The following is a 26082-nucleotide window of genomic DNA, read 5'->3' on the forward strand; positions in this document are numbered from 1 at the left end:
TATTCTAAATATTGTCTTTTCATCATTTTTGGTATATTATCTGGGAAAAGCTAATTCAGAATCTGTTTTTACATTAATATATTCAGACCCCTTTCCAAGGAATTCCAGGTACCTTGGATGTAGCTTGCCGTGTAGCCAGAGGCATAAATGACTAATTCAGAGTTGTCTCTTAAAGACAGAAGCAGAAGTAGAATCTCCAACCCCGACTGTTAGATGTCATACTTAGACCACACCAGCTCCCTTTGTGCATCTGATTCATCTGCTTTTTGTCAAACTTGGTATTTATTTTAGACTCTGATATTCTTCCAGATCAAGCTAAGCTTTAATATTAATGCAGTCGTCTAGTTAGAACTACCTGTAAACTAAAAGTGAGTGCTGTGCCCTTTTCCATGTAATTTCACATCAAGCTATTCATTTCCTCTGAGTTCAAGAAGTGTCATGTTTTCTGTCTTTTTGCCTGGATTTGTGGGGTATTAACCAATTGTACTCTTCATAATTTAACAATAGATTATTTTTTGGAGTAGTCTAGAATTTGTCTTAGTCTGCTTAGTTTGATATAAATCATTGTATTCTCACCCTTAGTCAGGATTCCAATTTTTCTAACATGGTTCCTGTCAAGTGTTTGGGCTATGATTGTTTTGATATCTTGTCTTCTTGAGTTTTGTCTTATCTCGGAACATGGGACTCTTAAGAAGAACTTGTTTGTCTGCTGAACATGCTACCAAAATATTCTGTTATTTAAGAGGGAAATAAGGTAGGACCAAAGTTGGAAAAATAATGGAAATCTACCAAAAGTCATTAAACCAAAATAAAAGAAATTTTCAAAAAATTATTGAATCATTACTCAGAAACCTCCTGATGAAAATGTTCATGTTATTTTGGACTTTTAATTATGTCCAGATTAATTAAATTCTGCTTGAATAATTAGTTTCACCTCTCATTTTTAGGCAAAAGCCCAGGGAAAGTAATAAAATTTAAATGGCCTTTGCCATTAGGGAGGCTTTTCTAGTCTGTAACTACAAATTTTGTTGCATCTATTATTGGTTTACCCTCCCCTAAAAATTCTCTTGGGTGATATTCTGATTTTAAGCAATAACCATTGCCATACATCATAAACAAGCTCAGATTTCTCAAAATTCTGTCTTCTAGGCTTATTTTGGAAGGTAAAGTGTATTGTCTTTAATTTTAAAAGTATACCCCAAAATCACATTTCCTACCATAATCTGTAAATTCTCCAAACATAATCATATTTAGACTTCTTTTCAGTTAGGTTTTCATTCAAGTTGATTTTTTAATGAGCAAACAAAAATTTTCCCTACCATTTGTTATTATCTTGGAGAGGGAACTAACATTTTTCGGTGCCTGCTGTGTACCAGATAACATACGTGTCTCACAATACCCCTTTCTTCTCCATAGTCCATATTTTGTCTATGCCTTGCTGCTTCCTTATCTAATCAGCTGTTCAGTTTTCCGTACCATCAACAAATCAAAAACCAGTCTTTCTCCGTAAATCTAGAAAGATTTGGGAAATTTTCTACTATTAGAATATATTTGGAATTGTGGTGATCCAAGATAATATAAAATAAAAGTATGAGGAGCTAAGAAAACGAATGACTTCTAGGATTTCTTTCTCTTCCAAAAAATGTTCCTATTAGTATTTTGAGACCTACTGATAGATTATACTTTTCTCTCCGATGCTAACAATATTTAAAGAAAATCAGAGCATGGCAACCTGTCATGCAGGATTTCCATTTGCATTATTTTATTTTCTGGGCTAGCAATGCTAGGGCTTTCACTGCCTGACAGACAAATTAGGGAAGAAGGGAGTTGGATCAAGAGATTCATTTGATCTGTCCCTCACCTGTTTGTCCATTTAACAAATGACCTCAAGGAGTTTGTAAAATTATCTCTTTAGTAGAAAAGTGGTAGACCCAGTATTTAGCTGGCTTTTGCTTACAAAGGTTAAACAGATTATAGAGGAATGGCAGGGCTCACAGGCTCCTTAGCCTGAAATATTGAGTGATCTGGAGAGAGATGCAAGAGTGATGGTATTGCTGCTGCTAATAATTGCAGGAGATGCTTGTGAGTATTGCACAGTAAATCTGCACCTTCTGTGGGCACTCATTTAAGGGGAGACTTCCTCAGGATGGAGTGTAGGAAACACATGTCTAATAGGTGCCTTCATTTTAATATGCTCATTCATTGAATAGGGCTGATTAATTAGTACATGTCACCATCTGGTACTTACTGAGACGATTTATTTTTAAAATGTTGAAATTGCAGGGAATGGTGCACACCAATTACAATCCTCTTGACTGGATTGTGTTGGTATAAAGTATACGTGTAGGAGGACTGCATTGGAATTCAGCATGCATCTAAGGTACACACATCAGCTTGAAGTCAATTAGAACAAAAGAGACCAAGAGAGGGGAAATTAAAGAACTGTCCTTTTTCTGAATGTGTCTGCTCAGATATTGGCTTTCTCTCTTTCTGTTTTTCTCTTCTTCCTCACTCTTGTATTGATTGTCCACCCACCTTTTGTTTATTTTGGATTCCCTTTCTTTTTCACCCTCCATTTTTATCGTCTCTTTTTTTTATTGTTCCCCTTTTCCTCATCTCTTCCCCAAGCCATCATTCTCCAATCACACATTAAAATAGAAGAGTTGTGTGAATCACTATATAGTGATACAGTAAAATTTTAGCTCTTTCTGTCCTAGAACTAGAATAAGTTCTAGTTGGCCAAATTTTCTGGATAGCTGTGAGCTTGAGCTCTTTAAACATTAAAATGTTTTTAGTTAGAATGATCATTTGATGCTTATGTGACTTACATTTTAAAAAAAAAAATACAGACTAAGATTTGGGGTGCTTTTTCCTCCTTCGTTTTATCTTTATTTTCCAAGTTTGCTGTAATGGATATTTATTTTCTAATTAAATAAATAAACTTTTAAATAATAAAACCATTTGTATGAAAATCTTTCCAAAATATATTTCACATTTTTGTGGTATTCTTCCCTTCTTAAATACAAGGTACTAAACGTGATTTAATATTTTCTTGCTCTCTTGCTATAATTACTGTTAACATCAATCACAGTGCTATTCTGGAAAGTACCATGATGCCCTTAAGGAATATAGGGTTATTTGCCCCACACTGAAAGTTTTTTGAGTTTTTAAGTTTGGTTTTTGTATTTTTCTTTCTCCCCCTTTGCTGTCAGGTAGTCACTTGTCACTTGCCACTTCTGTCTGAATGCTTCTGTCGCTAAGTTATTTTGGTCTGTGAAACCAGATAATAAAGCATCATTTATTAATAAAGCATCATTTATTTATCTGTTCAAGAATACTCATACTCAGTGCCAAACTGAGTAAGAAATGTCTTCTGCCTTCAAAGAGCTAAGACTAGCGAGTGAGAAACAGAAAGTTATATACAAATAGCCATAAATACATGTGCTAGGAATTTTGTGGAGGAAACAGTTAATTCTAAGAGGAGGATCTGCAGCTTCACAGAGGAGTTGACGTTTGACTGAAGCATCAAAAGTTCTACAGAGTTTTGAACAGTTTTTATATAAGTGGACATGTAGGAGATGATTTTAAAAATGGCAAGATGGTATCAGATCACAAAAGAGCATTATATTTTATTCTAAGGAGTTCAAATGTATTGTATAGGCAACTGAGAACCACTAATAGTTTTATGAAGAAGTAAGTGAAGTGGTAAAGATTTGTATTTTAGAGGAATTAGGAGACAACAAGATACTATCCCAATACTTCAGACATAGAATGATGAAATCCAGGACTTGAGTTATAGCTAGGGTTGTCAAAGGGAGAGGACAGATTGGAGAGACAGAACCTGGCAATTGACTGGATATAGCACAAGAAGGACCAGGAGGGGTCAAAGTTGACACAGCCTGAATACCTACCAATGTTGTGATACCATTAATTGTTATGGTGCCCAGAAAAAAGTGGAGCACATTTTGGAGGGAAGATAATTAGTTCTGTTTGGAGAGGTCTAGTAGGCAGTTGGAAGCTGAAGTCTGGAGCTTCAGAGGACAGGAGCAAGAGATACAGGCTCTGGGGAAGTTAAATATTTGGCAATAGACAAGATCACAGATGAGATGTTTATAAAGAGAGTCTTTTTTGTGTGTGTGTGAGGAAGATCAGCCCTGAGCTAACATCTGATGCCAATCCTCCTCTTTTTGCTGAGGAAGATTGGCCCTGGGCTAACATCTGTGCCCATCTTCCTCTACTTTATATGGGACGCCGCCACAGCATGGCTTGACAAGCAGTACATCGGTGCACGCCCAGGATCTGAACCTGCTAACCCTGGGCTGCTGAAACGGAGCATGTGCAATTAACCGCTACACCACCGGGGCGGCCCCAAAGAGAATCTTTTTAAAAGTGTAATAGTGAGCCAGCCCTGATGGCCTAGTGATTAAAGTTTGGCGTGTTCTGCTTCGGCGGCCTGGGTTGGGCTCCCGGGCACAGAACCACACCACTTGTCTGTCAGTAGCCATGCTGTGGCGGCAGCTCATGTAGAAGAGCTAGGACTTACAACTAGAATATACAGCTATGTACTGGGGCTTTGGGGAGGGGAAAAAAAAAAGAGAGAGAGAGGAAGATTGGCAACAGATGTTAGCTCAGGGCAAATCTTTCCCAGCAAAAAAAAAAAGAATGTGTAATAGTGAAAGGGGCATTTGGACACCTTTTTGAAAGAGTAGTAGGACACACGTGTCTTTACTCAAATAAATTAAGATTATTATCTCAGTGGGTTCAGAGTAAAGTAGATAGGGGATTACAAATAAAGGGCAGCATGAGGGGGACAGTTATAATTCATCAAATTGTAAGTAGAGCATTCACCTTTATTTCTGTACAGACAATACCAACAAAACTGATTTGAATTGATCAAATTAAATTTGTGTGTAAAACAAGAGTAAAGAGTTTATAAATGAAACCCTATGGCTCTTTTCTACTTTGTCTAGTTTTCAGCTGTGCCCTGAATAGATAACCTTGCCAGATAACTCTTTCCATAGAGGAAAGCTGTTTTTTATTGTATATGAGAAATATTTTTAATTGTTTGAGCTTATTAAATGACTCTGCTTTATTTCTTCCTTTGTTAAATTTTTTTTGAATGATTCAAATTGGTATTTTAATCCAATCTTTCAATTACATAATATTTTGTTTTTATTTATTTTATTATTTTATTTTTTTTTTGTGGTGAAGATTAGCCTTGAGCTAACATCTGTTGCCAATCCTCTTTTTGCTGAGGAAGATTGGCCCTGAGCTAACATCTGTGCCCATCTTCCTCTATTTTATGTGGGACGCCTGCCACAGCATGGCTTAACGAGCAGTTCACAGGTCCGCGCCCGGGATCTGAGCAGGCGCCGGGCTGCCAAAGTGGAGGGCGAGAACTTAACCGCTACACCACCAGGCCAGCCCCCATAATATTTTGAATTGAGAGTAAATTTTGGAAAAGACTTAAAAGATATTCATGTTACCAAGCAGCATGTTCATTGTGTTAAATACAACTGTGTATCAGTGTGTGTACAACTTGATCTGTGTAAAAGACCTGGAAGGGTACATAGTAAGATTTGGGATTTAGGGTTTTGTTTGTTGGCATATCTTTATTTTCTGACTGCTTTTATAATATAAAGAATTAAGTTATTTTTTCATTAGAAAAAAGATAAGGACCTTGAGGCTTAGAGAGTTTGAGTAATTGTATAAACTTACATATCTAATTAGTAATGGCCTTGAGCACTGTTCATTTTGTGCCTTTGAGGGTTCTCTTAGTTGGTGAGTTGTTATGATAGGAATGGAAATGCTGGGCCGGCCCGGTGGTGCAAGCAGTTAAGTGTGCACGCTCCGCTGCAGCGGCCCGGGGTTCGCCAGTTTGGATCCCGGGCGTGCACCAACGCACCGCTTGGCAAGCCATGCTGTGGCAGCATCCCATACAAAGTAGAGGAAGATGGGCACAGATGTTAGCTCAGGGCCAGTCTTCCTCAGCAAAAAAAAAAAAAAGAAAAAAAGAGGAGGATTAGCAGATGTTAGCTCAGGGCTGATCTTCCTCACAAAAAAAAAAAAGGAATGGAAATGCTACCCAGTACTCTGGCAACCACAAGGACCAGGCATCCAGCACCTCTTCAGGAATGGCTGGCATCCTACCTGTCACTTTCCATTTAGAGAAGCATTGGCTCTCTGTAGTGGTCTAGTATCATAGACCACAGGCAAGTATCATCACTGGAGAATGAAGACCCAACATACTTTTGTTGAGGGTAATTTAGCTTTTCCTCTATCAGATTGTGGTCTCCTTATATATTAATATCCACTAACTCCCCAGAGTGCAAGCTTCTGCTTTTTTCTTGAGAACAGCCCTGTGGAAACCTGTTGGCTTGTGCTCATGCTCCATCACTGGCTCCATCACTTCAGTTACTCAGCCAAGTTTTATTTTTCTGCCTTTATTTGTAGTAAAATAGAGATAACTAGAGGGCCAGCCCCGTGGCTTAGCGGTTAAGTGCACGCGCTCCGCTACTGGCGGCCTGGGTTCGGATCCTGGGCGCGCACCAATGCACCACTTCTCCGGCCATATTGAGGCCGCGTCCCACATACACCAACTAGAAGGATGTGCAGCTATGATATACAACTATCTACTGGGGCTTTGGGGGAAAAAAAATAAATAAATAAAATTATTTAAAAAAAAAAAAAGATAACTAGAGAATTGTCACTTTACTTTTTTCTCTTCCCCCGCAACTACTTCAGCATCCTGAATCTTTTATATTGCTCTCACCAAACCATTTGCACTCAAGATTTAGTCAGATTTATATAAGAAAATAGCAATTTAAATATATTTTTTTTTCGCTGAGGAAGATTCACCCTGAGCTAACATCTGTGCCAATCTTCCTGTATTTTGTATGTGGGTCACGGCCACAGCATGGCTGATGAGTGGTGTAGGTCCACACCTGGGATCCAATCCTGCAGACCCCGGCCACCAAAGTGGAGCACACCGAACTTAACCACTAGGCCACCGTGCCGGCCCTTAAAATATTTTTAATGGGAAGAATTTTTAATCACATTCTTGGTTTTAGACTATGTTCACTTTTTCATTCAGGCCTCAGTTTTCTCATTATTCTCTACAGTTGAAGTAGTGCAATTGTTGCTATCTTAAGTGTCTGTAGTTTTCAGGATGCCTCTGGGAAAATCATCCTGGGTCTTCGTCTAGAGGGACCCAGGGTGATCTTCAGTCCCTGTCCCTGTCCCTCTCCTCCAGTGTCCCACTGGTTGATAAATGTTGTTTATTTGGCCTCTCACATCAGCTCCTGCCCATTAATTCCTACTGCCACTGCGTTAGTTTGGGGCCTTACCTGGTCTAGTTTTATAAAAGTTGAACCAGCCATGTTGCCTCCAATCTTGCTTCCCGTCAATGTATCCTTTCCATGTCCATATGCATTCTTAAAACACAGAGTATCACATTAACCTATTGCTCAGCAACTCCTTCCTGATACAATCTGACAACATCTTTTGAAACTAACACAAAACACCAGTCCAAAATGGGATGCTAAAGTTTCTTTGCAAATCAGTTGTTTGGAACTTGAAGTACATTTTCCCTGTAGAAATAGTAAATGGTAGGTAGGTTTAAGAGCTAGCTGAAACTTTAAATTAAACCATCCATGATAATTGAAGCCAACCAGTATAGTTAACAGTGTTTTCACAGAAATAGCTTTCCAACTGCCCAATTGGTATGTCAAGATAGGGTATGGATATGTGTGGAGGGTATTGGAAGGGATCAGTCCCCTTCCTGTCCTCTATTGGACACAGAGATTTAATAAAGGAGGAAAGAACTAATATTTATTAAGTGCTTATTGTGAATCAGCCTCTGTTAGGCACTTCATATATTTTATCTTTTTTTTGAGATATAATTGACATATAACGTTGTGTAAGTTTAAGATGTACAATGTGTTGATTTGATACATATATATATTGCAATCTAATTACCACCATAGCATTAGCTGACACCTCTATCACATCACATAATTATCGTTTCTTTTTTGTGGAAGAACATTTAAGATCTAGTCTTTTAGCAACTTTGAAGTATATAATACAGTATTGTTGACTATAATCACTATGCTGTGCATTAGATGTTCAGAATTTATTCATCTTCCAACTGCAGGTTTGTATATTTTGATCAATATCTTCCCGATTCCACCACCCCTCAGCCCCTGGTAACCACCATTCTGTTCTCTGTTCCTATGAGTTCCACTTTTTAGATTCTACATATATGTGATATCATACAGTATTTGTCTTTCTCTATCTGACTTATCTCACGTAGCATAATGCTCTCAAGGTCCATCCATGTTGTCACAAATGGCAGGATTCCTTCTTTCCCAGGGCTGAATAATGTTTCCTTGTATATATACCACATCTCCTTTATCCGTTCATCCGTTGATGGACACGTAAGTTGTTTCCATATCTTGCCTATTGTGAATAATGCTGCAATAAACATAGGAGTGCAGATATCTTTTTGATATCCTGGTTTCATTTCCTTTGGATATATATCCAGAAGTTGGATTTCTGGATCATATGGTAGTTCTATTTTTAATTTTTTGAAGAACTTCTGTACTGTTTTCCATAGTGGTCAAACTAATTTACATTTACACCAACAGTGCACAAGGGTTACCTTTCTCCATATCCTCACCAACACTTTTTATCTCTTATCTTCTTGATGATAGCCATTCTAACAGGTGTAAGGTGATATCTCATTGTGGTTTTGATTTGCATTTCCCTGATTATTAGTGATGTTGAGCATCCTTTCATGTATCTGTTGGCCATTTCAGTGTCTTCTTTGGAAAAATGTCTATTTAGTTCCTCTGCCCATTTTTGTGTGTGTGTGTGAGGAAGATTAGCCCTGAGCTAACATCTGTTGCCAATCCTCCACTTTTTTGCTGAGGAAGATTGGCCCTAGGCTAACATCCTTGCCAATCTTCCTCTACTTTATATGGAATGCTGCCACAGCATGGCTTGACAAGCCGTGCATTGGTCTGCGCCCGGGATCCAAACCTGTGAACCCCAAGCCACTGAAGCAGAGCGTGCGAAATTAACTGCTATGCCACCAGGCTGGCCCCCCTTCGTCCATTTTTTAATTGGTTTGTTTGTTTTTTTGTTATTGAGTTGATCAGTTTTTAATATATTTTGGATATTAACCCCTTATCTGATATATAGTTTGCAAATATTTTCTCCCATTCTATGTTACCTTTTCATTTTCTTGATTGTTTCTTTTGCTGTGTAAAAGCTTTTTAGTTTGATGTAGTCCCACTTGTTGATTTTTGCTTTTGTTGCTTGTACTTTGATGTCATATCCAAAAAATCATTGCCAAGCCCAGTATCAAGGAGCTTTTTCCCTATGTTTTCTTCTAGGAGTTTTGCGATTTCAGGTCTTATGTTTAAGTCTTTAATCCATTTGAATTGATTTTTGTGTATGGTGTAAATAGGGGTCCAGTTTCATTCTTTTGCATGTGGCTGTCCAGTTTTCCCAACATCATTTATTGAAGAGACTGTCCTTTCTCCATTGTGTATTCTTGGCTCCTTTCTCATAAGTTAATTGACCATATATGCATGGGTTTATTTCTGGGCTCTCTACTCTGTTTCGTTGGTCTGTGTGTCTGTTTTTATGCCAGTACCATACTGTTTTAATTACTCTAGCTTTGTAATACATATAGTTTGGGATTAGGTGGTGTGATGCCCCTGGCCTTTTCTTTCTCAGGGTTGCTTTGGCTATTTGGTGTATTTTGCGTTTCCATATAAATTTTAGGATTGTTTTTTTCTATTTCTGTGAAAAAAATGCCATTGGAGTTTTAATAGAGATTGCGTTGAACCAGAAAGGAAGAGGTAAAATTGTCACTATTTGCAGATGATATGATCTTATATATAGAAAATCCTAAAGACTCAACCAAAGAAACTGTTGGAACTAATCAATGAATTCAGTAAAGTTGCAGGATATAAAATCAATATACAGAAATCAGTTGCATTTCTATACACTAACAACAAAATATCTGAAAAAGAAATAAAGAAAACAATACCATTCACAATAACATCAAAAATGATAAAATACTTATAAATAAATTTAACCAAGGAAGTGAAAGATCTAGACAATGAAAACTATAATTCTTCGATGAAAGAAATTGAAGAAGACACAAATACATGGAAAGATATCCCGTGTTCGTGGATCAGAAGAATTAGTATTGTTAAAATGTCCATATTACCCAAAGCCATCTATAGATACAATGCAATCTCTATGTATTTTATCTTAATTCATTTTAACAGTAGCTCTGTGAGGTAGATGATTACACTTATCCCTCAGTATCAAAAGGGGATTGGTTCCAGGACCCCCGAGGATACCAAGATCTTCAGATGCTCAAGTTCCTTATATAAAATGGCGTAGTATTTGCATATAACCTACGTACATCCTCCCATATACTTTAAATCATCTCTAGATTATTTATTTATTTATTATTTTTTTTGTGAGGAAGATCAGCCCTGAGCTAACATCCGTGCTAATCCTCCTCTTTTTTTGCTGAGGAAGACCAGCTCTGAGCTAACATCTATTGCCAATCCTCCCCGCTTTTTTTCCCCCCAAAGCCCCAGTAGATAGTTGTATGTCATAGTTGCACATCCTTCTAGTTGCTGTATGTGGGACGCGGCCTTAGCATGGCCAGAGAAGCAGTGCCTTGGTGCGCGCCCGGGACCCTAAACCCGGGCCGCCAGTAGCGGAGCGCACGCACTTAACTGCTAAGCCATGGGGCCGACTCTCTAGATTATTTATAATACCTAATTCAAAGTAAATGCTATGTAAACAGTTGTTGTAGTGTATTATTTAGGGAATAATGACAAGAAAAGAAGTCTGTACGTGTTCAGTATAGATGCAACCATTGTAGGCCTTTCAATCCACCATTGGTTGAATCCACAGATGTGGAACCTGTGGACACTGAGGGTCAACTGTATTATATTCCTTTAACAGATGCTTAGCAAATTAATAATGTAAATAAGGTCACAAGAGGAATGCTTTCCTGACATAAGAGAATATTGTTTTTAAGCACTTCTTTTCAAACTTTAATTAATTTATAAGCTCCTTTTAATTGATTAAAAAACTGCAGTCTTTCAGTATTAACTTACATTATTATAATTTTACTTAGATATGAACAAACATAAAATTAGGTATAAATTCCTTATGCTTATATTTTTCATTTAGTATAAACCAAAACGAATTTAAAAGTTATGTACATAAAAAGCCTATAAAACTGGTGAAATGCAAATTAACAACAGTATTTTGATACGATAGATGATGTTTTGCTGAAATTGAATTGCTGCTCACATTATGAGTTTGCAGCTGCCTACCACCCCACAGGTTCCTTGGCATCTTTCATTACGATTGGCTCTCTTCTTCTGCCATATTTCTTTCTAGGATGTTGAAAATCCAAGATTGGTACAATGTACAGTGATTGCACCACGGTGTCATTTTTGTCTTAGTGGGACTGTATCATTTACATATTAAGTGAGCCTCCTTCTTTTCTCATTATTCCTTACAATTAAAGTAGTGTGGTTGATGCCAGCTCAGATTAGAAAAACAAATGTATATGTACATTGGTAGTCATGTTGCCGTGGTTAGTTAATAAGTGGCCATTGCAATGATCCAGCATGTTTATATTAATTTATTTTAGATGTAAACTTTGCTTTCAATTCAGTATTAAAGCTGTTTTGGAGAACTCATAGACCCTTGAAAATACATCCTGGATCCCAGTTTGAAAGATACTCTTAATGTATTTTTAAGCCATTATTTATTTATAACCATTATAAAAATAATTCTTATTATTTATTAGAACAGGCTCTCCAAATTCCTCTACCAGGAAAGACTATTATACTAGTTTATTATGGTGTCTCTTTGAAAGCAATAAATCTATATTTCTTTAAGGTATTGTATAATTCAGACTTTCATTAATTTAGAAGTACTTTTCCCTTTAAAAGTCTAAATTATAAATGTTTTACAGAATGTATTGTTCACTCTTTTCTGTAGCTGAGGAAGGTAAAATTTAGTTTGATTGGAAAAATAGTACCTCCTACCAAATGTACAAGTCATGCAAGACAATAAAGCCTCCAGAAATGGCAAAAAGTGAGAACAAATGATGTTATTGCTTCCTCTGATTATGTTGCTGTAAACATTGAAGTGGGATGTCTCTCAGAGTAATCACTTGTTTTCTTATTTCTTTTTCCTTCCTAACTTCTTTTTTCCCCCTCTTTCTCTTCTTTTTCTTACCTTTGATTCTTACACTGCCCTCATTTCCCCTCTTACTAATTCCCTTCTTTTAACCAGAGATCACCTATCTTTTCACATCTCAATTAGCCTAGTCCGGCTTTCTTCTCTTAACAGTTGGGGCAGTGGAGAAGAACACAGCAAGGCAACTTCTAGCAGCATCTCACTGTTCACTCTCAACCAGCCACTTCAGAGGCCCCTCCACATAAGAGTGGCTCTCGACTCAGGCTGGGCTGGATGAAAGATTATACTTAATTTGCCTCAGAATATTCACAGCTTTGGGGCAGCCCAGCAAGCTAATTGTATGCCTGGTAGTTTACTCCTAGCTTGCTCTGCAGTGAGCACGTGGACCCTGCCCACCTCAGAGCTGAGCTGGGGAAGGCATGAGTGTGCCTACTTCTAACACTTTGTTCAAGATGGAATTCCACTATGGTAAGCAGTGCTGCTGCTGCTGCTGCTGTTGCTGAGTGTACTGCGTTTCGGTCCTTTCAGCATGCTTGTGTCTAAAGCAGCCCCCACATGCCATGGATAGCTGAGCTCTACCATTTATACATACATGCATTCATCCATCCTGGCTCTGCCATGTACTAGCTTGGGCTTGTCTCAGTTTCTTCATTAGTGAAGTGGGGCTAATAATAGTATGTATATCACAGGGTTTTTGTGCCAATTAAGAATTTTCATGGGTAAAGTGCTTTAAATGGTGCCTGGCATTTAGTAGTAAATGCTAGCTAAAATTATTATTATTCAACAAGCATTTATTTAGTATCTTGTATATTCCAAGCAATCCTAGAGATACAGAGATGAAAAAGACACAGCTCTGCCTTCTAGAGACTTATATAATTACAACACACATGGTATTATAATAAAGGTATTTGGGGAGTCAGGTAAAGCTTTATCACAGAGGTAAAATTTGAACTGGATCTCGAAGGATAAATAGGGTTTTGCAAAATGGAACAGCATTAGAGAAAATACGGTCCATACAGAGGGAAGAGTTTGTGAACTGAATAAAACTGTAAAAGACTATGGGGTCCTTGGCTGTTATTAGATAACATTTTAACTTCCTCTCTGATGTGTACCTTCTTAACTAGAGATCTGAGGTGGGTTCAGTGAACATTTTGGAACTTATAATCTTATGACTAATATTACCAAGTTTATAATAATAGTTATTATTATTTAACTGGTTCATCAAAGACTTTGAACTTAAGAAATGAGTTGAGACCTAAGCAGTGCTGCTTTACAGTGGTGGTGTGTTTGCTGTTGCACAATTCTTGTCCTGAGCTGACTACATGTGACAGGAACAGTAAATTGTTAGAAAAAAACTTGTGGTTAGAACAGTTGGAAGTGGATGGGCTTCCTCCTTTCAACAGAGCTTTAGTTAAGTTTTCAAAAGTGAGTGAGTTTTACTTTGGCTTTTTCTTTAGACAGGAGAACCTTATGTCTTAAGATCTTACCTATTCTTGTGATAGCAAAGAACTGTGATTTATTTATTTTATTTTTTTTGGTCAGATCTCAGATTAAGAAAGTTCCTTTTACTCATGGAATTTCCATTTGTGTCCGAAATTAGAGCTGTGTTTTATCTCCTACAAAGCCTTTTCCTGCTGCTTTGCTATCACTTCCTCTCCCCACCCTTTTAGTCATATACTGAAGGGTTTGGCAGCGGGTTGAGGTTTTGGGTCAGCATTTTTCACTGTGGAAGAAGGAAAGGTTGGGAACAGTGACGTGGGGATACTTGTCACATTTTCCCTCCCTTTTTTATCTAAGTGATCCACTCATTCCATTACAAAAGCCTAATGAGAACCTTAGATTCTAAATTTTATCCTTGTATCTTGGAGATGGACTGATGTGTGGGATTACATACAGGCAATAGTTCCTCACTGAGGGCGTCCTTAAAAGCCCATGTACAGCAGTGAGGGTTCTTGACTCTGCCTCTGTGGCAATGTGACAGATTTTATGAAGAGAGATAATGGCCTCCAGGAGTCATAGGATTGTGGAAGGAGCTTAGCAGTCCATTCCTCATCCTCTTTTATTATTAACAGATTCTCCTTGGGTGCCTTTGGGAAATGCTCTATGTATGGTATTTAATATACCACCTACACACTCTCCCCCTCTTCACTGGCTTGGAAACTGCACCCAGCTTGAGGAGCTGCAGCTCTTTTTGTGGGCCTGTTTATTCCAAGATTGCAATCCAGTGTGGATTTAGTTGTTTTGTATCAAATCTGCTTGGACCTGTTGGACTAGAAGCAAACTAATTATTGTCATCGTCTATATAGCAGTAGAGAGAGTAACAAACAGTAATAGATTCTTAAAAAGCTGTCATGATTTGAAGTGAAATAGGCTACTCTTGAATAGCTTCATGTATAGCCTGAAGTGCTTTGGTCTTGAAAACTGTCAAATATGAATTGGATTTTCGATCATGGAATCCTGGCTCGCTTCTAGGGGCAGCTTCAGCCCTTAAAGTCTTCCGTCGACCATTTCATCTGCAGGATTTGCTTTGAGATTACAAGGAATGCGGAGGCAAATTAGTTTTTCTTATCAAACATTCCATTTGAGTGCTCCATTGCAGACCTGTTTTGGCAAATAAATAGAAGACACCAGCGTAGACTGTCATATTTCCTTGCTTAGTGCCTCAGGAGACACATTTTTTTATTTCTCAAGCATAGCTTTGGTGTCTAGAGTTCCCTGTTTTGGGGGTGTCAGTGTTGAGCAGGCAAAGCTGCTAGCTATTGATTGCCATTGAAGTTTTCACATTTCACACAAATGCCATTGCCGTTTCACAGAGGCGGTAAAGCCCAAAGATTGCTCTTTGGACTGAAATACATCTGATACAGTTACTCTTTCTAAGAGCCTATTATAAGTTAACATAGTTTTGACAGTGTCTTTAATTGCACATCTTTGTCTCCAAACATAATTAGTGTTGAAGAATGAAGCCCTCACAGTTAAGGCTTTGTAGCTTAGACAGCAGCTCCATCTGGTGCTTGCTAAAGGCGTTTGCTTGGTTCGTCTCTTGGTTTTATAGCAGCATGAATACAGATGTACACAGAACTTGTAAAAGATTGTCAAATCCAAGGTCTCAATTTTATTGATGGGTTTCTATTACACACAGCACTGACATAAGCTAATCATATTCCTGGTGAATCTCAATTTATCTATCCTATTGATAATGTGATAGCTGCTAATCAACTCAACAGCCATCTCTTGACTGAATTAACTTATTTGCACTCAAAGGGGGGAATTATTTTTACTATTTATCTACCAGTCTTTTTTTTTAATTTGTTTTTTGTGTTGTTTGTTTGTTTGTTTGTTTGGTGAGGAAGATTGGCCCTGAGCTAACACCTGTTGCCAATCTTCCTCTTTTTGCTTGAGGAAGAGTGGCCTTGAGCTAACATCTGTGCCCATCTTCCTCTATTTTGTATGTGGGACGCCACCACAGCATGGCTTGTTGAGTGGTGTAGGTCTGCGTCTGGGATCCGAACCTGCAAACCCAGGGCCACCGAAGCAGAGCACACCGAACTTAACCATTGCACCACCAGGCTGGCCCCTATCTACCAGTCTTGGAACAAGAAAATATATTGTACTACCTACAAAGAGAAGATTTAATTCCTATCTTATCACCCATGGATTTAACTTGGTTAACAAGCTATTACGCCAGGATGCCTTATTCTTTTGTATTCGAAGCCACATAGTGCTAAGTAGACAGGGAATGTTTTTTTAAAAAAAAATTCTTGGTGACTGACAGGAACTGCCTGAAACTGTTAATAGAAGTTACTTATGAATAATAGGATAACACATGATTTCTATTTGCTTTATGCTTTTCTGATTGTTTGCAGTGAGCATATATAACAAAAGAAAACATATATAACAAAAGAAAAAATATATAACAAAATAAAAAATAATTTAAAAACAAAACACACTGTAGGTAGCTCTAACCTTGAGTCTCAGTTCTGGGTCCTTCTCATTCACCATGTTGCCTTTCTTTCTGGGCTTCAATTTCCCTTGTCCATAAAACAGAAGAATTGAACTAGGGCCTGCTAAGTTGTAACATTCTAAGGTTTGTGATTATCTACATCTTTTTCCTGTCTTTTCAGCCTCTCCCACTCTCCTATGTCTTTCTCCAGTATTAGCATTCAACATGGTTTAGTTTCTGCCATCTTAAAATAAGGAAATCCTTTCTCGACCCCCTCCCCCATACTCCCAGCTCGTTCTTTCTTCCACTTCTCACCTAAACTTCTCCAAAAAGTTATCTACAATTACTCTCTCTATCTCTTCACTCTTCAACTCCCTGCAGTCTGCTTTCCATCCCCACCACTGCACTAAAATAAGATCACCTATGAGCTCAGGTTACCAAGTCCAGTGGCACATTTAAGTCCTCATTCTTTGTTACCTCTCAGCAGCATTTTGAAATAGTCCTCTTCTCCCTCCTTAATGAAATGTCCTCATCTGGCTTTGTATCATCACATTTATGGCTGTTGTTTTTTAGTTTTCTTTGGGGGTTATCCTCTTCTCCCTGGTTCACACACCAAGGCCACCTCCCCAGCTCACTCTCTATTTTCTTGTTGGCCTAGATATTCCTATACTAGTAATTCACAAAGAGACAAGAACAGCAGAATTCCCTTTTGTGTTCAGACTTCTAAATTCAACTGCTTGCTGTATTATATGCAGGCTGACAAAATATGAACTCGTAATCTTCCTCCCAAAAGTTGCACCTCCTCCAACATTGTCTTTCTTGGTAAATGGCCCCTCAAATCATTCAAATACATATACCCCAAACCTCAATACCTCTTACTTTCCCAGAATCCAGTCATTCATGCATCTACCTTTCTCTGCCTTCCCTGATGACTTGTCCTAATCCATATCCTCATCATATCTTATCTTGCCCACAACAGCCCTTTAAACAGTCTCCTGGCCTCCTGGCCTGTTCTTTCTCCATACAGCATCCAAAGCTATCTTTTATTTTTTGTCAGATTTATTGATGTTTGATTTATATACAGTAAAAATTGCCTTTTTTTAACGTACAATTCTATGAGTTTTGACAAAATGCCTGCAGTCACATCACCACTGCCACACAACATTTGGATTGTTTCCAGTTTTTGCCTATAAACTTTTGTGCACAGGCTTTAGTGTAAACATAACTTTTCATTTGTCTTGGGTAAATATCTAGAAGTGAGATTGCTGGGTTCCATGCAAAGTTTATGTTTAACTTTATAAGAAACTGCCATCTGTTTTCCAAAGTGGCTGAACCATTTGCATTCCCACCAGCATTATATGAAGAGTTTTAATTGCTCCACATCCTCCCCAACACCAATTTTTGTTTTGATTTTAACCTTTCTAATAGACGTATAGTGGTAGCTCATTGTAATTTTAATTTGCGTTTCCCTGTGACTAATGACATTTAGTATCTTTCACATGTTTATATGCAATCCGTATACCTTTGGTGGACTGCTCAAATCCTTTGCCTATTTTTTTATTATTTTTATTTGCCTATTTTATTAATTCTCTTATGAGTATCTTTGTCAAACAAATGTTTTTAATTTTGATGAAGTCCAAATTCTCTATTTTTTTATTTTATGGATTGTGCTTTTGGTATTGTATCTGAAAACTCTGCCTCGCCCAAGGTTTCAAAGATTTTCTCCTACGTTTTCTTCTAAAAGTTTTATAGCTTTACATTTTATACTTAGATCTGTGATCCATTTTGAGTTAATTTTTGTTTATGCAGCGTGAGGTATCAGTCAAGGTTCATTTTGTTGCCTATGGATATCCAGTTATTCTAGCACATTAGTTGAAAAAATTATCCTTTTTACCTTTGTCCAAAGTCAGTTGACTATATTTATGTGTGTCTGTTTCTGGACTCTATTCTGGTCTATGTCTGTTCTGATGTATGTCAGGGGCAGCAAACTTTTTTTGTAAAGAACCAGATAGAACTGTAAATATTTTAGGTTTTGCAGACAAAAAGGGAAAACCCAAGATATTATGTAGATATTTGTATAACTAGAGAGAAAACAAATTTCCATGATTTTTTTTGACAAAATTCAAAATATAATAATTGAGTAAAATTTTTTTGTAACACAGCTCTACTAAGAAGAAGAATGGAATTCTTTTTTGGGAGAAAAATAACATTTTGCTTAATTAGGGTTCAAAGTTAGTGTTTTCTCTCATCAGAATTGATTACAGGGCCCAGCCCCGTGGCTGAGTGGTTAAAGTTCTGCGTGCTGTGCTTTGGCGGCCCTGGTTCAGGGTTTCAGATCCCAGGTGCGGACCTCCACTCACCAGCCATGCTGTGGCAGTGTCCCACATATAAAGTAGAGGAAGATTGGCACAGATGTTAGCTCAGGGCTAATCTTCCTCAAGCAAAAAAATAAAAAAGAGGAAGATTGGCAACAGATTTTAGCTCAGGGTGAATCTTCCTCAGCAAAAAAAAACAAAAGCAAATTGATTACAAATGTTCATATATTCATATCTGTAATGAAATTTTAAATATTTTTGTCTTTGAAAAATGTTTTTTCACATAGATAATACATGAAGCATTAGAAATGTTGCAATTTATAGCTGAAAAGCACTGCAAAGTGATAAGAGCATCACATACAGTCTGTCATAACTGCTCAACTCTCCATTGTAGCACAAAAGATACCATAGACAATATGTAAACAAATAAGCCTGGTTGTGTGCCAATAGAGCTTTGTTTGTGGGCACTGGAATTTCACTTGTCACAAAATATCATTCTTTTGATTTTTTTCCAACCATTTAAAAATTTTAAAAGCATCCTCTTAGCTTCGGGATATACAAAAATAGGCGACAGGCTCCATGTGGCCTATGGGCTGTAACTTGCTTACCTCACTTCCCCCATCTAGCTTTCCATCCTTTTGCCAGTATCACATTGTCGGGATTACTGTAGCTTTATACTAAGGTTTGAAATCAGATACTCTGAGTCCTCCAACTGTGTTCTTTTTCAAAATTGTTTTAGCTATTCTAGTTCCTTTGCCTTTCTGTATAAATTTTAGAATCAGCTTGTTGGGTTCTACAAAAGGCCTACTCAGATTTTGTTTGGAATTATGTTGAATCTACAGAGCAATTTGGGGAGAATTGATTTCTTAACAATATTAAGAGAACTTGGTATATTTCTCCATTTATTTAGGTCTTTGGTCGCTTTTATCAATGTTTTGTAGTTTTTCTGCATATAGGTTTTAGATTTTGCACATATTTTGTTAGATTTGTACCTAAGTATTTCATATTTTTTGGTCAGAGCCGTCTTTTTTAAATGCAAATTGGATCATGTTGTTTCCTCTGTTTAAAACCCTTCAGTGGTTTACCACTGCTCTTTGGATAAACTCTATAATCTTTAAAAGCCTAAAAGGCCCTGCATGATCTGGCCCCTGCTCTCCTTTTCAGCCTAATTTTATGCCATTCTTCTCCTTGCTTAAAATGTTCCAGTCTCAGACTAGCAGGAAATGGTTTTATCAACTAAGGGATATAGCTTTTAGAATACCTGAAAGAGTAAATAAATGTTTTCAAACAAACACTTGAAAAATATATTTTAACCTTATTGAAAAGAGCTCTTCAGTGATCTCCAGCAAAGAATGAACTTAGATTTTGGCCAGGTCATTGGGCTCTCTGTGTGGAATTCTTTGATCTTTAAGTCTGTACCTCTTCCACTGAGGCAGAGTGCTTTATGAGTATTGTTTACAAGAGACTTAGCTTTGTACATATTAGCTAAAGAAAATATTCTTTCCTTCCTTATAAACATACTGAAACTTGGCAAAAAGGCTGGGTTTCTGACCAAACCAAGGATCTTGTCACTGTCATTATATATGAATGAAGTTAAACTTCCCAGCTGTTAAAATAGTTCTTACATGTACATGCCTACTGCCAACTTTATTATAATATCCAAAGTAGAAATGTAAGACTGTAGTGGTATTCTGTGAGAAGGTCTGCAGCTTTGTGCCTGAGATAAGAGAGTCACAACATTCATTTTTTTAAAAATAAACCTTAAAACAGGTACATTTAATCAACCAATGTTTATTCAGCTCCTTATGCTAGACATGTGGAGATGAATAAAATATAGCCCAGGCCTTAAAGAAGCTCAAAAACTAGTGAGAAAACAGATAATTAAAAATGAAAGTGCTTGTTCATGGAGGTATATGTAAGTGGCTTTGATATAGTACCAATGAGAAATGAGTAGCCCAGTGGGATTTAGAGTGTGATAAGACCACTTGATTTTCAAGACATCAGGCTAGAAGGGAGGCAAGGACCATATCATGAAAATCTAAAGGGCTTGTATTCCATCCTATAACTTGGAGGTTCCAACACCTCAGTGCACATAGAATTACCTGGAGACCTTGTTTAAAAATCAGATTCCTAAACTCTTCCCTCAGAGATTGACTAGGTAGGGCTGTGGTGGTTCCCCAGGTGGTTCTTATTTAGCTAGCAGCCTTTAGTCTGCACACTGACATTTGAGAGCAAATGCATTAGGGAAGATTGAGCCACAGAATAATTAAGCTAGGTAATAAGATGATCATGATAGCATTTTAGAAAGTTAAATCTGATAGTAGTGTAGAATAGTAGAATCACCTAAGAATTCATTAAACTGCAAATTCTGATCTAGTAGGTCTGGGTTTGGACCTGAGATACTACATTTCTAACAAGCTCCTGGAAGAGGCTGATACTGCTTGTCTGAGGACCACACTTTGAGTATCAAGGGTAGAGAGGTTGGATTGAAATAGAGTGAGACTACAGGCATTGAGATCAGTTAGCAGCCTACTGCAGGAATCTAAGCCAAAGATGGTATCTGAACTGCTAGCAGTGTCTGGTAATGTCAAGAAAGAGTTCTGGTGAAATGTATTAGAAAAAATTGGTAAGATGGATTTAGGGAGTTAGTAGGATATAGAGTTGGATGTGAGGAGAGAGGTGTCAAGAATGGTCTGAGGGTTGAAGCTTAGCTATCCAGGTAGATGATAGTGACATTAACTGAAATAGGATAAAGACAGACGAAGAAGGTGGCCTGAGGGGTAGAGGAAGGCTGGTTAGCATAGAAAAATTTCTTGGAGTTCAGAAAAGGGGTACCCAGAGGATTAGTTTTTAATGCATTGAGTTTGAGGAACCTACGAGATATCTAAAATGTAAAGGGTGGGTAGAGGAAGAGGAACCTACAATGGACTAAGAAGTCGGATGGGTTAGTTGATAACAGAAAGAGCTGTTTCAAAGGCATTTCCAGAAGGGGAAGCTCACATTATTATTGTGACAGAGATATCAAGAGAAAGATTATATATGGTTCAATGAGAGTACATAAAATTATGCTTAAAAAACTAACATTCCAAAATGCTGATTGGCTAAAGGGAGTTCATAAAGTACCCAAATTAGTTTATCTCTCAACCTTTTAATTTAAAGAAAGATTTAGGAATGGAGCCAATTTTTTCAAGTCATTTATCGTGATAAGTCTCATAGTGCCTTTTCCATTCAGTTTTTCTTCTTTCTCCCCCAACTCCCCACAGATTGATCACACTTACAAGAGCTGCTATGAAACAGGGGAAGTGAAAACTAACGGATGAAAGCTTTGCCATGCACTGAAAGGAAAGCATTGTCTGTGAAGTTCTATTTTTAAAAATGTCTGCTTGTAACACCTTTACTGAACACGTTTGGAAACCTGGTGAATGCAAGAACTGCTTTAAACCTAAAAGCTTGCACCAGCTCCCCCCAGACCCTGAGAAGGCACCTATCACCCATGGCAATGTGAAAACTAATGCCAATCACAGTAATAACCACCGCATCAGGAACACCGGAAATTTCCGGCCTCCTGTGGCTAAAAAACCCACTATAGCTGTGAAGCCCACTATGATGGTGGCAGATGGACAAAGTGTATGTGGTGAGCTTAGTATCCAAGAACACTGTGAGAACAAACCTGTTGTCATAGGGTGGAACCGAAACAGAACAGCCTTGAATCAGAAACCACTTAATAATAATAATGAAGATGATATTGAAGGATTTAGCCACGTTCCTAAGCCTTATGGGAATAATGATAGTGCAAAGAAAGTGTCAAATAACAATAGTGGGCTAACTGAAGTGTTGAAGGAGATAGCAGGCTTGGATACCAACCCTCAGATAAGAGGAAATGAAACAAACTCCAGAGAAACATTCTTAGGAAGAATAAATGATTGCTATAAACGATCACTGGAAAGAAAGCTTCCGCCAAGTTGCATGGTGGGCGGGATAAAGGATACTCAAGGCAAGCACGTTATTCTGAGTGGGAGCACAGAAGTGATCAGTAATGAAGGGGGCCGGTTCTGTTACCCAGAGTTTTCTAGTGGCGAGGAGAGTGAGGAAGATGTACTTTTCAGTAACATGGAGGAGGAGCATGAAAGCTGGGATGAGAGTGATGAAGAGCTGTTGGCCATGGAGATTCGCATGAGAGGGCAACCTCGCTTTGCTAACTTTAGGGCAAACACTTTGTCTCCTGTTCGATTCTTTGTGGACAAAAAATGGAATACTGTCCCCCTGCGAAATAAATCTCTACAGAGAATCTGTGCTGTAGACTATGATGATAGTTATGATGAAATCTTGAATGGTTATGAAGAGAATTCTGTGGCCTCCTATGGACCAGGAAGCATTCAGAGCATGGTGTCATCTGACTCCACATCACCAGATTCTTCTTTAACAGAAGAATCACGTTCTGAAACAGCCAGTAGTTTATCCCAGAAGATTTGTAATGGGGGAATATCTGCTGGTAACCCAGGAGAGTCTAAGGACAGGAAGGAAAGTGAGCCCAATTATGAAAGTTTTTCAGGTAATAATCAGGAGAAGGACTCACCACTAGCATCCAAAAGCTCAGTAAAAGTTCCAGAGACACACAAAGCAGTCCTTGCTCTCCGATTAGAAGAGAGGGATGGGAAGATTGCTGTACAAACTGAGAAGCAAGAAAGTAAAGCCTCTACAGATATTGCTGGGCAAGCAGTAACGATAAACCTCGTTCCTGTAGAAGAGCAAGCAAAGCCCTACCGAGTTGTGAATCTGGAACAGCCATTGTGCAAGCCATATACTGTCGTGGACGTATCAGCAGCCATGGCCAGTGAGCACCTGGAGGGCCCTATTAACAGTCCCAAGACGAAAAGCTCTTCTTCTACTCCAAACTCTCCAGTGACATCACCTGCAATGACATCAGGACAAGTAAGTGCCCATTTCCAAAAATCCAGTGCAATCCGATACCAGGAAGTATGGACTTCCAGTACCAGTCCACGACAAAGGATACCTAAGGTGGAATTAATTAGTGGTGGAACTGGACCAAATGTCCCTCCAAGGAAAAACTGTCACAAATCAGCACCTACTTCACCCACAGCTACAAACATTTCCTCTAAAACCATCCCTGTTAAGTCACCTAATTTGTCTGAAATAAAATTTAATAGTTATAACAATGCTGGTATGCCACCTTTTCCAATTATCATTCATGACGAACCAACTTATGCTCGGAGTTCAAAAAATGCTATCAAAGTTCCCATTGTAATCAATCCAAATGCATATGACAATCTAGCCATTTATAAAAGTTTTCTTGGAACAAGTGGAGAGCTTTCAGTGAAGGAAAAAACCACAAGTGTAATAAGCCATACTTATGAAGAAATAGAAACTGAAAACAAAGTGTCTGGTAACACCACTAGCAAACCCACTGAATGTCCCCAAGCTAAAGGGTTTTCAAACAGCACAGAGCGTAAAAGAGGCTCAGTGGCTCAGAAGGTTCAGGAGTTTAACAGCTGTCTTAGCAGAGGTCAGTCTTCACCACAGAGAAGCTATAGTTCCAGCCACGGCTCCCCAACAAAGATCCAGAGAACCACCCAAGAACCTGTGGCCAAAACAGAAGGTACTCAGGAGTGTCAGATATTGGGCAGCAGCAGTGGCACCAGGGAGAAAGCAAGCACGGTGCTTTCTCAGATTGTGGCTTCCATCCAGCCTCCGCAGTCTCCTCCAGAAATGCCCCAGTCTGGCCCTAAAGCTTGCAGTGTGGAAGAGCTTTATGCAATTCCTCCAGATGCTGATGCTGCTAAGAGTACACCTAAGAGTACACCAGTCCGGCCCAAATCTCTCTTTACATCTCAGCCCAGTGGTGAGGCTGAAGCACCTCAGAGCACAGAAAGTCCTCCCACCAAAGTACAGAAAGACCCACTCACAAAGCCAGGCACCACTGCTCCCTCCAAATTAGTGACTAACCCCCAAAGTGAGCCACCACCTCCCTTTCCCCCACCACGCTCTACTTCCTCCCCTTACCATGCAAGTAACCTTTTACAGAGGCATTTCACCAACTGGACCAAGCCAACCAGCCCTAGCAGGTCAACAGAAGCTGAATCAGTTTTGCACTCTGAAGGCAGTAGGCGGGCAGCTGATGCAAAACCTAAACGCTGGATATCATTTAAAAGCTTCTTCCGCCGTCGGAAAACAGATGAGGAGGACGACAAAGAGAAAGACCGAGAGAAAGGGAAACTGGTGGGCCTGGATGGCACAGTCATCCACATGCTGCCACCTCCTCCGGTTCAGCGCCATCACTGGTTCACAGAGGCAAAAGGGGAGTCTAGTGAGAAGCCAGCCATCGTCTTCATGTACAGGTGTGACCCTGCCCAAGGCCAGCTCAGTGTGGATCAGAGCAAGGCCAGGGCAGACCAGTCAGCAGCCACAGAGAAGGCTGGAATGGAAGATGGGTTACTACAAGACTCAGAGAAGAAGAAAAGGAGTCATTCTTCTCCATCGCAGATTCCTAAAAAAAGCCTCAGGTATGTAAAATAGACTGGCAGAATGTGGGAATTTTTTTTTTTAACACATTTTCAGGTGCTAAGTTTTTTATATCTTTAAGATTGCATAAGAGCCATTTTTGTTTGTAAGTAGCACTCAGTGGCCATCATCTATCTTTATAATTGCATTCCAAGATTAGAATATTATTAAGTGCTCTTGTTGCACTGAACAAGGTCTATAGCCCTAGATCTTTAGCTAAAGTAGCCTGCTGCATTCTGGTGACTGCAGAGGGGCTTTACCATAAAAAAAACAAATCCATAACACCTTAATAGCAATAAATAATACATTGCTTTGAAATTCTATGATAGTGTGAGGAAGAAACAGGATCAAATGAGTAAATGATGGTACTTTTCTTTCCCTCACTGTAGATGAAATAAAACTCTTCAAGCAATTCTTTTTGGCTTTCACCAAGGTGTTATCTCTATCTGCATTACTTTATTTTTAAGGAAATATTTGGGATTTTTTTATTGCTATCACTTTCTGTCCTTCTTCCAAGTGTTGTGGAAAAGGAGTGGGTCGGGGGGAGTCAAGGAGTTTATAGTTATTTAACGTGTAAGTGAAACAGAAGAAGTTGGTTATTGAGATTGAGACCCAATGGTGTAATCCTCAGTCCAGCTAGGCAGATTGTATGCCCATACCAGTTCTCTAGGCATTAGTTTTCTTTAATACCTCAATAATTGTTTTATTGATTACCTACTCTGTGGAAGGCACATCCCAAATATTTATCTCAAATCCCTGTAACAGGCCTACAAATTGGTTGTATTCTTCAAATGAGGAAACTGAAAATCAGAGAAGTTAAGAATCAGCCAGATTAACACAGCTACTAATTGTCAGAGCCAGAAGTCAAACCCTGATCTGCCTTACTCTAAAGCTTGTATTCTTCCTATAATGTTGCATTGTTAATGAACACAAGATCAAATAAAAATTTTATATTTTCGTTTGTAATCATTCACATAAATATTTATGTTTAGGAAGCTTAAGTTTTTGCTTTCTCATGTGTATTGTAAACGAAATTAATGAACCTCCAATAAAAACAAG

General features: G+C 38.4%; 1 protein-coding gene across 11 annotated transcripts in view; it reads left to right on the forward strand.

Moving 5' to 3' along the window:
* The window catches only part of PEAK1 (pseudopodium enriched atypical kinase 1), a 319364-nt gene that overhangs the window by 223092 nt on the left and 70190 nt on the right, over positions 1 to 26082 (forward strand). For all 11 annotated transcript variants that reach the window (XM_058542131.1, XM_058542137.1, XM_058542133.1 and 8 more), the window contains one exon: positions 21768 to 25025. In XM_058542131.1, the coding sequence (XP_058398114.1) occupies positions 21880 to 25025 (3146 nt within the window). In that variant the 5' untranslated portion in view covers positions 21768 to 21879. The remainder of the gene's footprint in view (positions 1 to 21767; positions 25026 to 26082) is intronic.

This window comes from Diceros bicornis, chromosome 5 (genome assembly GCF_020826845.1).
Source record: "Diceros bicornis minor isolate mBicDic1 chromosome 5, mDicBic1.mat.cur, whole genome shotgun sequence".
Classification (NCBI taxonomy): Eukaryota; Metazoa; Chordata; class Mammalia; order Perissodactyla; family Rhinocerotidae; genus Diceros; species Diceros bicornis.